Here is a 16949-nt window from a genome sequence, read left to right on the forward strand (position 1 = left end):
CACATTCCTTCAGTCAGCATGCCAATTGCACGTTCCCTCAAAACTCGAGATATCTGTGGCATTCTGTTGTGTGACAAAACTGCACATTTTAGAGTGGCCTTTTATTATCCCCAGCGCAAGGTGCACCTGTGTAATGCTCATGCTGTTTAATTAGCTTTTTGATATGCAACACCTGTCCAGGTGGATGGATCATCTTGGCAAAGGAGAAATGCTCACTAACAGGGAGGTAAACAAATGTGTGCACAGCCTTTGAGAGAAATAAGCTTCTTGTGCGTATGGAACATTTCTAGGATCTTTTAATTCAGCTCATGAAACATGGGACAAACACACATATTTTTGTTCAGTGTACATACAGTTGAAGTCGGAAGTTTACATACACTTAGGTTGGAGTCATTAAAATTCACTTTTCAACCACTCCATAAATTTATTGTTAACAAACAATAGTTTTGGCAAGTCGGTTAGGACATCTACTTTGTGCATGACACAAGTAATTTTTCCTAAAATTGTTTTAAAGACAGATTATTTGACATATAATTCACTGTATCACAATTCTAGCAGGTCAGAGGTTTGTATACACTAAGTTGACTGTGCCTTTAAACAGGTTGGAAAATTCCAGAAAAGGATGTCATGGCTTTAAAATCTTCTGATAGGCTAATTGACATCATTTGAGTCAATAGGAGGTGTACCTGTGGATGTATTTCAAGGCCTACCTTCAAACTCAGTGCCCCTTTGCTTGACATCAGGTGAGACCTCAGATTTTTTTTTGTATACCTCGACAAGTCTGGTTCATTATTGGGAGCAATTTCCAAACGCCTGTAGGTACTACGTTCATCTGTACAAACAATAGCACGCAAGTATAAACACCATGGGACGACGCAGCCATCATACCGCTCAGGAGACAAGAGACACTTTCTGTCTCCTAGAGATGAACGTACTTTGGTGCGAAAAGTGCAAATCAATCCCAGAACAACAGCAAAGGACCTTGTGAAGATGCTGGAGGAAACGGATACAAAAGTATCTATATCCACAGTAAAACAAGTCCTATATCGACATAACCTGAAAGGCCGCTCAGCAAGGAAGAAGCCACTGCTCCACTCTTCCAAAACTGCTCGTGGGGACAAAGATCGTATTTTTTTGAGAAATGTCCTCTGGTCTGATGAAACAAAAATAGAACTGTTTGGCCATAATGACCATCGTTATGTTTGGAGGAAAAAGGGGGAGTCTTGCAAGCCGAAGAACAACATCTCAACCGTGAAGCACGGGGGTGGGAGCATCATGTTGTGGGGGTGCTTTGCTGCAGGAGGGACTGGTGCACTTCAAAATAGATGGCATCATGAGAAGGAAAAGTATATGGATATATTGAAGCAACATCTCAAGACATCAGTCAGGAAGTTAAGGCTTGGTCACAAATGGGTCTTCCAAATGGACTGTGACCCCAAGCATACTTCCAAAGTTATGGCTTAAGGACAACAAAGTCAAGGTATTGGAGTGGCCATCACAAAGCCCTGACCTCAATCCTAAATACATTTTGTGGGCAGAACTGATTAAAGAGTGTGCGAGCGAGGAGGTCTACAAACCTGACTCAGTTACACCAGCTCTGTCAGGAGGAATGGGCCAAAATTCACCCAACTTATTGTGGGAAGCTTGTGGAAGGCTACCCGAAACGTTTGACCCAATTTAAACTATTTAAAGGCAATGCTACCAAATACTAACTGAGTGTATGTAAACTTCTGACCCACTGCGAATGTGATGAATGAAACAAAAGCTGAAATAAATCATTCTCTCTACTATAATTCTGACATTTCACATTCTTAAAATGAAGTGGTGATCCTAACTGACCTAAAACAGGGGATATTTACGAGGATTAAATGTCAGGAATTGTGAAAAACTGAGTTTAAATATATTTGGCTAATGTAAACTTCCGACTTCAACTGTACATACGTAAACTTCCTTTAATAGTGGAATAAACGCATGTATTGACACGCGTACGGACGTATGCACACACACTGTTCCATAAAATAATTACTGCAGGAAGGGATATAAAGTTAACTGGGTGAGGTCCAGAAATGGAAACAACCATTTTCATTAAACAAATCAAATGATTTGTGACAAACCTCTCCTATTCCAGTCTCAAAAGTACCTCAGAGGAGAGCCCTGTAACTGAATCAGCCCTCTAAGTTAGTGCGTACTTAGGCAATGACTGCACTACTGCTTCTCTTTGTGTATGTTATTCTCCCTACTACAGATGAACCACACTGAGTTAAATGGGAATGCAATTGTTCTTCTTCGATATCAAGAACTGACTTTGTAATTTATTACAAACGGCAGCAAATCAATAGAGCAAATGAATGCAAACATGTCATGTATTTCTGCCAGCCATGACAGTTAACTGCTCCACCTGTATTTAAACTGGGCTTTCTCCCCACACAGAAACATCATGTCAAATCAAATTGTGTTTGTCACATGCACCGAACACAACAGGTTTTGACCTTACCGTGAAATGCTAACTTACAAGCCCTTAACCAACAATGTAGTTTTAAGAAAATAGAGTTTAAGGAAATATTTGCTAAATAGGGGCGGCAGGGTAGCCTAGTGGTTAGAGCGTTGGACTAGTAACCGGAAGGTTGCGAGTTCAAACCCCTGAGCTGACAAATCTGTTGTTCTGCCCCTGAACAGGCAGTTAACCCACTGTTCCTAGGCCGTCATTGAAAATAAGAATGTGTTCTTAACTGACTTGCCTGGTTAAAGGTAAAATAAAAAATAAAAACTAAAGTAAAAAATTAAAAAGTAACACAATATAATCACAATAACGAGGATATATACAGGGGGTACTGGTACAGTGTCAGTGTGCAGGGGTATGGGTTAGTTGAGGTAATTCATACATGTAGGAAGGGGTAAAGTGACTATGCATAGATAATAAACACTAAGTTTATTGTGTCAATGCAAATGGCGACCATTTGATTAATTGTTCAGCAGTCTGATGGCTTGGGGGTAGAAGCTGTTAAGGAGCCTTTTGGACCAGGACTTGGCACTCCTGTACCGCTTGCCGTGTGGTAGCAGAGAGAACAGTCTATGACTTGGACAATTTTGACAAGTATTTGACAAAATTGGGCCTTCCTCTGACAGCGCCTAGTATATAAATCCTGGATGGCAGGAAGGTTGACCCCAGTGATGTACTGGGCTGTACGCACTACCCTCTGTATCGCCTTATGCTGAGCAGCTGCTAAACCAGGCAGTGACGCAAACGGTCAGGATGCTCTCGATGGTGCAGCTGTAGAACTTTTTGAGGTTCCTGGAACCCATGCCAAATATTTTCAGTCTCCTGAGGGGGAAAATGCGTTGTCGTGCCATCTTCACTACGTTCTGGGTGTGTTTGGACCATGATAGCATGTTGGTGGGAATTTGAAACTCTCAACCCACTCCACTACAGCCCCATCGATGTGAATGGGGGCATGTTGGCCCTCCTTTTCCTGTAGTCCACGATAATCTCCTTTGTCTTGCTCACATTGAGGGAGGGGTTGTTGTCCTGGCACCACACTGCCAGGTCTCTGACCTCCTCCACATCGTTGTCGGTGATTATGTCTACCACTGTTGTGTCATCAGCAAACTTAAAGTTGCTGTTGAAGTCGTGCTTGGCCACGCAGTCATGGGTGAACAGGGAGTACAGGAGGAGACAAAGCACACACCTCTGAGGGGCCCCCCATGTTGAGGGTCAACATGGCAGATGTGTTGTTGACTACCCTTACCACCTGGGGGCGGCCCGTCAGGATGTCCAGGTTCCAGTTGCAGAGGGAGGTGTTTAGTCCCAGGGTCATTACCTTAGTGATGAGCTTTGTGGGCACTATGGTGTTGAACGCTGAGCTGTAGTCAATGAACAGCATTCTCACATAGGTGTTCCTTTTGTCCAGGTGGGAAAGGTTAGTGTGGGATGCGATTGAGATTGCGTCATCTGTGGATCTGTTGGGGTGGTATGCGAATTGGAGTGGGTCTAGAGTTTCTGGGATGATGGTGTTGATGTGAGCCATGACCAGCCTTTCAAAGCACTTCATGGCTACCGACAATATATTTGTATTTTTTATTTAACATTTATTTAGGTATTACAGACTCTGTCAGGGAGAGGTTAAAAATGTCAGTGAAGACACTTGCCAGTTGGTCCGCACATGCTCTGAGTACGTGTCCTGGTATTCCACCTGGCCTTGTGAATGTCGACCTGTTTAAAGGTCTTGCTCAAATTACCAGCAGCATACCACCCTGCATCCCACTGTTGGCTTGCTTCTGAAGCTAAGCAGGGTTGGTCCTGGTTGGTCCCTAGATGGGACGCCAGATGCTTCAGGAAGTGGTGTTGGAGGGCCAGTAGGAGGCACCCTTTCTTCTGGTCTAAGAACATTTCTGAATACCCTAGGGCAGTGATTGGGGACATTGCACTGTGAAGGGTGCCATCTTTTGGATGGGACGTTAAACGGGTGTCCTGACTCTCTGTGGTCACTAAAGATCCCATGGCACTTATCGTAGGAGTAAGGGTGTTAACCCCGGTGTCCTGGCTAAATTCCTATTCTGGCCCTCATACCATCACGGTCACCTAATCATCCCCAGCATACAATTGGCTCATTCCTCTCCACTGTAACTATTCCCCAGGTCATTTCTGTAAATGAGAATGTGTTCTCAGTCAACTTTCCTGGTAAAATAAGGGTAAAATAAAATAAACATTGTCTATAGGGAGTGTTATCACACAGTCGTCCGGAACAGCTGGTGCTCTCATGCATGATTCAGTGTTGCTGTTCTCGAAGCGAGCATAATAGGCATTTAGCCTGTCTGGTAGGCTCACTTCACTGGGCAGCTCGTGGCTGGGTTTCCCTTTGGAGTCCATAATAGTTTGCAAGCCCTGCCACATCCGACGAGTGTCAGAGCCGGTATAGTAGGATTTAATCTTAGTCCTGTATTGATGCTTTGACTGTTTGATGGTTCGTCTGATTGCGTAGTGAGATTTCTAATCAGCGTCCAGATTAGTGTCCCGCTCCTTGTAAGTGGCATCTCTAGCCTTTAGCTCGGTGCGTATCTTACCTGCAATCCATGGCTTCTGATGGTGATATGTACGTACGGTCACAGATGTATTCGATGCACTTATTGATGATGTCGGTTACTGAGGTGATATACTCCTCAATGCCATTGAATGAATCCCGGAACATATTCCAGTCTGTGCTAGCAAAACAGTCCTGTAGTGTAGCATCCGCGTCATCTGACCACTTCCATATTGAGCAAGTCACTGGTACTTCCTGCTTTAGTGTTTACTCGTAAGCAGGAATCAGGAGGATATAATTATGGTTAGATTTTCCAAATGGAAGGCGAGGGAGAGCTTTGTACGCATCTCTGTGTGTGGAGTAAAGGTGATGTAGGTTTTTTTTCTTTTTCTGGTTGTACATGAAATGCTGGTAAAAAAAAATAGCAAAACGGATTTATGTATTAAAATCCCCGGCCACAAGGAGTGACCATTTTGTTGATTCTTATACAGCTCGTTGAGTGCAGTCTTAGTAGCAGCGTCGGTTGGTGGTGGTAAATAGACAGCTACGAAAAATATAGATGAAAACTCTCTTGGTAGATAGTGTGGTCTGCAGCTTATCATGAGATACTCTATCTAATTTGAGCAATACCTCGAGACTACCTTATTATTAGACATCGCGCACCAGCTGTAATTGACAAATCGAGACAAATAGAGGCACCCTGATTTCATCCCCCTGTACTTCCTTATTTTCACATGCGAATGACAGGGATTTGGGCCTTGTCTGGGAGCAACATTATATCCTTTGCGGGAAAAAATTGTCCAGTTCGATGAGTAATCGCTGTTCTGATATCCAGAAGCTCTTTTCGGTCATAAGAGACGGTAGCATTAACATTATGAACAAAATAAGTTACCAACAATGCAAAAAACCACACAAAATAGCACAATTGGTTAGGAGCCCATACAACAGTAGCCATCCCCTGCGGCAGCATTCTTTCTAGATGGATACTGGTTTCTCTCTTAAAGGCTAATTCAGGTAGCTCTCTATCCTTTAGCCAAGCACCACATAAATATGGAATGTTCGTATCATACGACAATGAAATGTGTCACCATGGCAACGACGGTATAGTGCCGGTGTGATGTGCAGAGCGATGTAAGGATGAGGTCCATTAATCTGACTGGCTGGCTGAGATAGTGCCATCCCATTGATTGGCTGAGGCAAGGTGAGGCACGGAGCAATGAGGCACCTCTCCATGCATTGAGCTCCCTACAGTGTTAGAAAGCTGTCAGTCGGAACGGAGCTTGTCAGTGAGGAGGTGGGGGAGGGTTAGAGGACGACTTTTCAGTGAGGGGGTGTGGATGGAGGGGTGAATGGATGGATAAACAGATGGGGATGGAGCTTGTAAGAGTATTGTCATTCAGGGGCGTGAGGATGGAGGCTTGGAGTGAGGGATAGAGCCTATAGATAGGCAGCAGTAATTTCAGGGCTGTCTGCTTCACTAAATCATTGGTGCTGTGACATTGTCAGCTACCTTCACACATCTACACATCCTCTGTCCTACTTACAGACATAGGCCGCAGCCAAAATGGCGCCCTATTTCCTATATCTGGGCCCTGGTCAAAAGTAGTGCACTATATTGGGTCCGAGTGGCGCATCGGTCTAAGGCACTGTATTGCAGATGCTAGATGCACCACTTCAGACCCAGGTTCGATTCTGGGCTGTATCACAACCGGCCGTGATCGGGAGTCCCATACGGCGGCTCACAATTGGCCCAGCGTCGTCCGGGTTAGGGGAGAGTTTGGCCCGTGGTAGGCCGTCATTGTAAAGAAGAATGTGTTCATAACTGATTTGCCTAGTTAAGTAAAGGTTAGATTAAAAATGGTTGCCATTTGGGATGCAGTCTTACAGTTGCATGGCCATGAGGTAGACATGGCCATGCAAGGTAGGGTGATATGAAGCTGTGGCCTGCCTGAGAAAAATACTATTTTTCCACCCATTTCTCATCCTCTTCCTCCTTTCTCACTCTTGCGGTGCTTTAAGACTGGTGAAAATGAGAGAATAAAGGAAAAAGAGGAAAGTGAAGAAGAAGAACATTATGACATAATAATGAAGGGGCCTGGTTGAATCTAAAGTCATTAGCCTCCTCTCTGGCGGTGCCTTCCACTCTCCTGATTGAAAGTCCAGCTAGGAGCAGGAAGTCGCACTGTGGTCGAAAATTGAGGCCCCGCGGACCAGCGGTGGATGTGCTGTTTGACAGAGTGTCCGACTGAAACCCTGTTAAACACGGTCACCAAAGGAATAGGGATGGAAGGACGGAGGGTGTGTTTGTGTGCACCATCATTGTCCTCCCGTGTTCATCAATGCATTAGCATAAATATAATTATATTTCTACGCCCCGTTTGTCTATCTCTCTCCCTCTCTTACATGCACACACGCGCAAATACACACACACGCACACGCGCACACACACCCGCAAACACACACGCAGGACATCTTCCCAGGGCTTGACAATGTTTGACTCACACTGCGCTGGGGCTTTTTATAGATCTAGCAGTGTCATCCTCTTCATCCCCTCTGTGCACATTCATCAAGCCAGGAAATGAGATAGCATGACCTTCCATTTATGTGCCGTATAGAGACTTCCTGAGCCATGCTAATAATATACCTACAGTAGCCTACCTGAGAATAGTAATTAGGATTCATACAGTAGAGAGTGTATATAATGTTCTGGCTTCAGGCACCTGCAGCATACTGGTTTTATTTCAAGAATATGAGTGTATGAATCACATTTTTTCACTCCACATAAAATACACTGAGTGTACAAAATATTAAGCACACCTTCCTAATATTGAGTTGCACTCCCTTTTGCCCTCAGAACAGCCTCAATTTGTCGGGACATAGACTACAAGGTGTCTAAAGTGTTTCACATGTATGCTGGCCCATGTTGACTTCATTCTTGATACACATGGGAAACTGTTGAGTGTGAAAAACCCAGCAGCGTTGCAGTTCTTGACACACTCAGACTGGTGCGCCTGGCACCTACTACCATACCCCGTTCAAAGGCACTTAAGTATTTGGTCTTGTCCATATACCCTCTGAATGGCACACACACAATCCATGTCTCAATTGTCTCAAGGCTTAAAAATCCTTCTATAACGTGTCTCCTCCCATTCATCTACACCTGGACTCATCTGGTCAGTCTATATCATGGAAAGAATGTTCCTAATGGTTTGTACACTCAGTGTGTAGTCATATAGTAACATCTAGTCACTTATCTCAAACAGTCCATGCCCATCTAATTTACTTAAGTGCTTACATTCTTTACCGGTTTGTTATAGAGAAATGATTAAGAAACTTTCTTTAATGAGTTCTGTGTGCGTCCGCCCACGTTTAACAGTACATTGGATGGTAATGTTATAATGTTAATGTGTGGGGCGTGTCAGCGAGCAGATGGATTTTTGATGAGAGATAATAGAAGTAATGAAGGGACCATCATCTGAGCTGAGAGTCTGAATCAATCACGAGAGAGGGAGAGGGAGAGAGAGAGGGAATATCAATCCCTAGCAGATGTGGCCCACCTGTGAGACTGACATGTGTTATCTAAGTCATTATTCCTATCCTTCAGCTTCACTTGGTGTGACGATTGTAGGAGGGTTGTGTCATTTAGGAGTGGAACACACTGGAACACCGACATGGAACATACACACACACACACACATTCAGGCTCATTTCTAGCATCATCTTCACTGTTGTCAACCTGTACTGCTCTGAGAAGTTCGGGAGAAAGTTTTGAGTATATTTAAATGATGTAAAGGTTCCGCCTATCCCTGCTTGGATGTTCTGTACCTTGTTTGAGCTAGCTCCCTTCAGCCTGTGTCTGGTGTGAAAAGGTTGAGGTGTGTTTAAAAGACACATAATGAAGTTGGCATTTAAAGGCTAAAGGCATTTAAAGGCTGGGATGGGTACGTGTGCGACTAGACCGCCCTACCCACTTTTAATAGCCTGACATCGCCGATACAGAAACATTTTGATCTTATGCCCCAAGGATGATCGATTTCATCTGCTTGTGACACTTTTTGTTGTGGTTGCTTTCTGTGAAACATGAACCTTTGCCTGCTTGGGGTCAGTTTTTACAATTCAAACGCTTGTAATAGCAGTGTTTTAGTCCATACTAGATACATCAGACATGGGAGCAACAGACAGAAAACAGAGTGGCAGGGATCAAACGGCAACATCAACAAATCCAATCTAGCCAAACACTCCAATCAATTCAATTGACCGAGTGGGTGGAGCTGTTTCTGGTGTAAACATAGTGGAAATGGCCAGAAAACATTGTCTAACCCAGGTCTCGTTTTGCCAGTGTGTATTTAAGGTGATTACCTGCTTAAGTTTGTGTATTGGCCCTGATATTGTTAACCAGTATGGATCTGGTAAAGATCTCCAGCCCGATCAATGGGGCCAGAGTGTCAGATTAGCCTTCTGAATGGGTGATGCTCTGAAACAAGAGGATGGGAGGATGAATTAGAGCTATTAGTGTGACCTCTCACCTCCGACTCAATGATCTGTGGCTGAAAGTGAGCACTCCTCTTCCTTCCTCTCAGATGAATGTGTCCAGGTGGCCTCTTAGCTCTGAGAGCTCCCGTCTCAACACCCTGCTCTAGCATGGCCATGGCCCTGACTCTGGAAATGGCTCCACCCCTCTCTCTGGGTTTAATACTTTGGATTGGCCCTCACAGAGGCAGGCTCTGTTGCTAGGGAGGCTAAGAACTGAGGCGATGTGCACCAAAATGGCTCTCTGACTCTCTCCATCTTCCTTTGGATGAAGGAGTGACCGTTCTTTTCTCCATCCCTTCCTTCCTCCATTTATCTCACCTTCCTGCCTGTGCAACTCTACAGTGTTCTATTCAGCCGACTGTGACTAGTAATTTATCTCAAATCATGCCATTACACCTACAGGACTAACCACTCTGCGTGTGTGTGTGTGTGCGTGCGTGCGTGCATGAGTCCCATCTCAACAACCATCAAACAGCTGCTTCCCAGCTGCAAAGCCGGCGGTCACATGGCCAGCCAGACCTTATATCACATAGCTACATGCTCAATCTGACTAAAACACATCCGTGGCAACAGGTTTTCATTGTATGACGACTGGGGACTTCAAGTTCAAAGCCATCTCCCGCAGTGTTGCTCTGAAACAGGCACTGTTGTTGCGTTCCTTCCTGGAAACCCTTTCCCCCTCTTAGGTTATTTATCTGAGGTCTGTAGAGAGTGTGGGGGGGGGGGGGTGTTGGAGTCTAGCGCCACTTTGTACACGACCCACAGCCCGGGTACCATGGTACCACTGTTCACTGCTTTACCCCATGTAGCTAGGTTCTGCTTGCTATTGTGTGGGGGCAGTATAGGCCTGGCACCACAGCACCGCTGTTCACTAATTCACCCCATGTAGCAAGGCAGCTAGGTTCTGTTTGCTATTGTATTGTATGGGGAAGTGGGAGAGTAGGCCTGATGGTACCACTGCTCAGCCCATGCAGCTAGGTTCTGTTTGTTATTGTATGGTGCAGTGGGAGGTGTAGGCCACTGTGTCCATATCCATGGTACCACTGCTCACAGCTCACCCATGCAGTTAGGCAGTAAGGGTATGGTACCACTGCTCACAGCTCACCCATGCAGTAAGGGTATGGTACCACTGCTCACAGCTCACCCATGCAGTTAGGCAGTAAGGGTATGTATGGTACCACTGCTCACAGCTCACCCATGCAGTTAGGCAGTAAGGGTATGGTACCACTGCTCACAGCTCACCCATGCAGTAAGGGTATGGTACCACTGCTCACAGCTCACCCATGCAGTTAGGGCATGGTACCACTGCTCACAGCTCACCCATGCAGTTAGGGTATGGTACCACTGCTCACAGCTCACCCATGCAGTTAGGGTATGGTACCACTGCTCACAGCTCACCCATGCAGTTAGGGTATGGTACCACTGCTCACAGCTCACCCATGCAGTAAGGGTATGGTACCACTGCTCACAGCTCACCCATGCAGTAAGGGTATGGTACCACTGCTCACAGCTCACCCATGCAGTTAGGGCATGGTACCACTGCTCACAGCTCACCCATGCAGTTAGGGTATGGTACCACTGCTCACAGCTCACCCATGCAGTTAGGGTATGGTACCACTGCTCACAGCTCACCCATGCAGTTAGGGTATGGTACCACTGCTCACAGCTCACCCATGCAGTTAGGGTATGGTACCACTGCTCACAGCTCACCCATGCAGTTAGGGTATGGTACCACTGCTCACAGCTCACCCATGCAGTTAGGGTATGGTACCACTGCTCACAGCTCACCCATGCAGTAAGGGTATGGTACCACTGCTCACAGCTCACCCATGCAGTTAGGGTATGGTACCACTGCTCACAGCTCACCCATGCAGTTAGGGTATGGTACCACTGCTCACAGCTCACCCATGCAGTTAGGGTATGGTACCACTGCTCACAGCTCACCCATGCAGTTAGGGTATGGTACCACTGCTCACAGCTCACCCATGCAGTAAGGGTATGGTACCACTGCTCACAGCTCACCCATGCAGTTAGGGTATGGTACCACTGCTCACAGCTCACCCATGCAGTAAGGGTATGGTACCACTGCTCACAGCTCACCCATGCAGTAAGGGTATGGTACCACTGCTCACAGCTCACCCATGCAGTTAGGGTATGGTACCACTGCTCACAGCTCACCCATGCAGTTAAGGTATGGTACCACTGCTCACAGCTCACCCATGCAGTTAGGGTATGGTACCACTGCTCACAGCTCACCCATGCAGTTAGGCAGTAAGGGTATGTTTGTATTGTGGCTGGAGGGTATATAACCTAGGCCGGATTTACTTCTAACTGACAAAGGCTACAGTACTGGAGTTGAGGAGTTTGGATCCTGCTGCTGCCAGCAAACTGACGGGAACTGTGTGAGTGGGTCATATTGGGGCATTAGACTAAAGGGGCAGTTTCTAATTCAAACAAGCCCTTGTTAATAGTAACGGGAAGCACAGTCTGGCAAACATTAGCCATAATGAGGGGAATATTTATGTATTCATTTTATCTCCAAGTGACCTTGATTAAATGTCTACAGGATATGAGCGTGACTGACCGAACTGGCTCTTTTTCAGGCATCGTGATATTACAGTATGTTTATGTATCCCAAATGGCACCCTATTGCCCATATAGTGCACTCCCTTTGACACATGGGCCCTGGTCATAGGTAGTGCACTATAAAGGGAATGGGGTGCCATTTGGGATGCTGCCTATTTTCTGGTTCCTGAACTCCCCAAAACAAAAGCATTTTGTGTTTGCTTAGCTGATGTTTGTTGTGTGGGTTTCATGCACATTTTTTTGGGCCCGGATAGAGAGTCTGGAGTTTCTTGGCCATAACTTCAGTATTTCTGCATTAGTGGATCAGTAAATAACATATAATTGTGGTAATGAAGAAACCCTGCCGATTAATAACAGGATAATAGTAATCCCATTCTAGTAACAATGTCTTATCCGAGTAGATTTAAAGGCGAACTCAAAAAATATGCTCATGTCAGATAATCAAAAGAGCTTGTTATATGTCATTTGGCACCATCATTAAGGACTAAAAGTGAACAAAAATCTGTCATATCAGCCATAGTTACTGTTGAATGTCCCCTCCCTCCTAGCCTTCAGGCCTCCCCACAGCCTCTGTTCCCTCCTGCTCTGTGCTCTGACACTGACTGGCTAATGGTTCCAGACAAGTGTCAAAGGAAGTGTCTCAGTGATCTGTCGCTACGCTAACTAACACCTCCCACCATCCACTGCCCTTCTATAGTGACACACAGACACACACACACATCAGCAGGAAGTGATGTGCCAGCTTCCTATCCCAGAGCTCCCAGCTGTGAGGACACTGGGTTAAAAAGATGGCAGTATAGGGTCATACTCATTATGGTATAATGTAGCAAAGAAAATGACGCTTTCTTATTGGATTTCTATGTCAGGCAGTCCTTTCCTCTTTTAGCCCATTTTCTTATGTTTGGTGGCTAATGAACACGACCCAGGCATTAAAGTACTGCATGTGCCAGGCCTAGGCTGTTACTGCTCATTATAAATGAACAAGACAGCACAGACAGTGGCAGTTAAGTACCTGCTCTTGGAGCACGCTTCTCTGTTCTTTTATGTTCAAGCCCCAGTCGTTTCTCTCTTCCTCCCCGTTTCCTCTTTCTCAGCCTATTTTAGGAAATCAGAAGGCCTTTTCACTCGTTAACTATCTATCCACTCTGAGGCGATTGCTTTTTCTTCTTTCCTCATTGTTAACGCGGCAGCTGTAATTATTCACTGGGGGGCGGTTCTTGTCTCTGCCGCAACAGGTAGAGGGAATGTAATTTGTCATTTTCCTCTCATGCTAATTATCTAGACGACGAAAGCAGAAAAGCCATCGCTGCATTTCCCTGTTAATTATTCTCACCTTTCAAAGGGCCGGTCGTTGGGTCTGAGTCGTCCTGGCTACCTGTCCAGTGCTCGGCGTGTGTTTACCAGAAGGAAACAGAATGCCACTAAATGCTCCTCATCTGGAGAGCTCAGCACTTGTGTCAAGGGGTGCTGGATGGAATTGTTTCAGGCGGAGGAGGAGGAGGGAAGCGTGGCCAGGCATCCAATTAAAACCGCGTTCTCTGTGGACTGTGCTGCTCTGTAAAAAGCATGAAGGGGAAATTGGAACGCATTATAACAAGGCTGTTTGGCTTGAAATGTAAGGGAAGTGACAAAAGGGAGACTGTGTGTATGTGTCCGCTTGTTAGTGTCTGTGTGCGTGCGTGCGTGTATGTTGCATATGCTTATTTGTGCACGTGTGGTATGTGTATCCATATGTGAAAATGCAGCCAGGTCACCCATGATACAATTCAGTATTCAACGTTCATCCATGTCTGAGGACGTCGGGAGATGACGTGGAAGTCGGCCACTAGGGGCAGCATTGAGCGCTGTTACCAAGTAGGTTTTGGTTTTGCTATGGCGTTGTCAACGGGCACGGTGGATGGGCTTAAGCATCTGCCTCTGATTCCAAAAGTTGCCCATTTGAATCCAGTGATAGAAAGTTGTTTTTGAGATGTTTGTTTTAAGCCTATCCCTAACCTTAACCCTTACCTTAACCATTCAGAGTTCAGGGCTCCCGAGTGGCGCAGCGGTCTAAGGCACTGCATCTCAGTGCTAGAGGCGTCCCTACAGAACAATGGTTAGATTCCAGGCTGTATCACAACCGGATGTGAGCGTCGTCCAGGTTAGGGTTTGGCCGGGGTAGGCCGCCATTGTAAATAGGAATTTGTTCTTAACTGATTTGCCTAGTTAAATAAAGTTTTTATTTATTTTTATGCCTAAACTTAAGATTTCGGATGAATGTGTAATTCGGACGTGAGACTGAGAGGTACTTGGAATATGTCGGTCCGTAATAGACAGATTTAGATAAAGGTGTTTTGAAGCACACACTCTCTCTCCAATCCAGGCATGTCTGTACTTGTTATTAAAAGTGGATCTTTGAAGTGATGATGCAAGGTGGTGGTAACCAACTCCTCCATTAGAGGGAAGGGAAGTGAGGAGTGGCACGGGGCGATGCGTGCTGTGCTGTGGAAATGAGGATGGGCATGGGCTCGACTCTGACACTGGAACTGGAACTGGGAGGCTGGAATCCTGCACTGGTTGTTTCAGGCCTTGAGAAAAGACCAGAGGGGACAGAATGGGAAATACTGACTTGGACGGGAACAGACACCTGCTTTGTTCTGTGTGTGTTTTTCAATCAATATGAAGTATAGTGAAGCGGGCTTCTCTGTGTTGCGGAACACTGATCTACAACAACAAACATATATTAAGATGATATTGTTACTTAAAACACGTGATCATATTTAAAGAATGAAAAGGTTGCCTGCCTTGTCTCCCCAGAGCACACTGCATCCTCATACCTTAATGAACAGACTCACACAAACACACCTACCCACCGACACACTCCTCCCTCCTTACTGGGAGATGCATATTCTGTTTAAGAAACTAAGGGGTCGTTTGGTGTTGTGTTAATCACCTTGGCATTAGTTCCCAGGCTGATTTGATTAGTTCCTGTTAAGTTTAACTAACTTCCCATATCTGAGGGCCCGGGGGTAACTCCTAGACCTGAATTACACAGAGAATTCAATTATACCGTGTCCCTTTTGGGCCGGTGGTGGTCCCTCCTATCCAACAGACAAGGCTTTGGGTTGTATTAAAAACAGCTAAACATGTTAAAAACGACTTTGACTTTTCAGTGTAGTATGAACACCATCATTAAAAGAGGCTTGAGAAAAGAGTCAAATGAGAAGTAGTCCCCTATATACACATCAGTGAGACAGCTATTATAAATGAATCTTCTGTGAAATTCATCAGAACTCACGTTTAGCCAAATGAGATCCAGCCAACATAATTTAATTTGTCATTGCAAGTTGTCATTCATTTCTGTGAAATCCATTTGTCATGTAATAAAATGCATTTCAGAGTACTGTTGGGAGAGGGCCAGGGTAAATATCCCCCCCCCCTCTGTAATTACCTGCAATTGCTCTTAAGCTACTAAATTTGCAAAATGACCCTGTGATAATGGAAACAAATGTACTTTCAGCAACGTACATAGGAAGTCATGGATTTTGTGTTATTTTTACCCTCTCAGATGCTTTTTTGTAATGGTAAGCATATGTGTAGTTCTGGTTTTGTTATTTTTTGTTATATCTGCCTGAATATATGGCTACGTCTGAAAAAGTGATATCCTATTCCCTGGGTCATAGTCTCATAAGGTAAAAAGTAACACACTTTGTTGGGAATAGGGTGCCATTTCGGACCAAGCCTATAGTGGTGAATTGTAACGGCTCTTCTTCAGGAAATGGATATCCTCCTGCTCAGTGAGTGGTGGTTAGGCTGTAGATTGCACCGCTGACCCTGACTCTGAGATGAACTGATAAGTGGCCTCTCTCCTCTCCTCTGCAGCACAGTGAAGCCTTAGCTCGGCCTGGGAGAATACAGATCAGTGTGTGTGTGTGTGTGTGTGTGTGTGTGTGTGTGTGTGTGTGTGTGTGTGCTCTGTCCTTGGACAGGAGAAGGGGACTTGATCATAATAACACGATGGGACTGGGACACTTGTTTTCTGTCTAGAACAATGGCTTTTCTCATGTGGGATGGAATACTGAAATGGGAGAACTAACCCAGGTCTTTTGGATGTACGAAATGTCTGGTTCCATGGCATCTTACTATAATGTCCCTAATGTGAACTAATTCCCTTGATCAATGTTGGTGTAACTTAGCTAGCTAGCTTGTTCCGCTGAACTGAAACAGTGCATGTCTAATGTGCTCCCTCCTCTCTCCTTCACTCTGGTCACACACAGGTAACTACCAGCTGTCTCCGACTGTGAACATGCCCCAGGACGACACCGTCATGATCGAAGATGATAGGCCACCTGTGATCCCCGCCCACATGTCTGACCAATCATCCTCCAGCTCCCACGATGACATGGGCTTTGCTGCAGATAACCCAGTGACTTGGGCTCAGGACGTGCCAAACCAAAATGAGTGGTGAGAGAAAGAGATGACATTTTACACCCCAGCAAGGTTTTCTTTACTTTTTGGCTGTAGCACCCACTGTCTGATTGAATTATTGATATCATGATGTTCTTGAAAGATGCCCTTTGTGTCTAGATTCCGTGTGTTATGGAACATTTCGTATGTGGGGAGCGTTAGGGCATGAGAAAGTGATATCTGACACTATTCTTTTAGTGTAGTCAAGTGTCTGTGTGCCTGTGCTTGAGTGTGTGCGTGCATGTGTGTGCGCACGTGGCCTTGTGTGTCTGTGTGTGCGGGCGCGCGTGCACACACCTTCATGACTGTGTGTATGTGCGTGTGCGTGTGTGCGTGCACGTGTTTGCCTTTGTGAGTGTTTAATAA

At 45.4% G+C, this 16949-nt stretch overlaps 1 protein-coding gene across 2 annotated transcripts in view; it reads left to right on the plus strand.

Annotated features, from left to right (window-relative positions):
• Positions 1-16949, plus strand: part of LOC115104519 (partitioning defective 3 homolog) — a 581101-nt gene that overhangs the window by 349574 nt on the left and 214578 nt on the right. For both annotated transcript variants that reach the window (XM_065007121.1, XM_065007122.1), the window contains exon 15: positions 16394-16580. In XM_065007121.1, coding sequence (XP_064863193.1) covers positions 16394-16580 — 187 coding nt within the window. The remainder of the gene's footprint in view (positions 1-16393; positions 16581-16949) is intronic.

Source organism: Oncorhynchus nerka, linkage group LG22 (assembly GCF_034236695.1).
Source record: "Oncorhynchus nerka isolate Pitt River linkage group LG22, Oner_Uvic_2.0, whole genome shotgun sequence".
NCBI lineage: Eukaryota > Metazoa > Chordata > Actinopteri > Salmoniformes > Salmonidae > Oncorhynchus > Oncorhynchus nerka.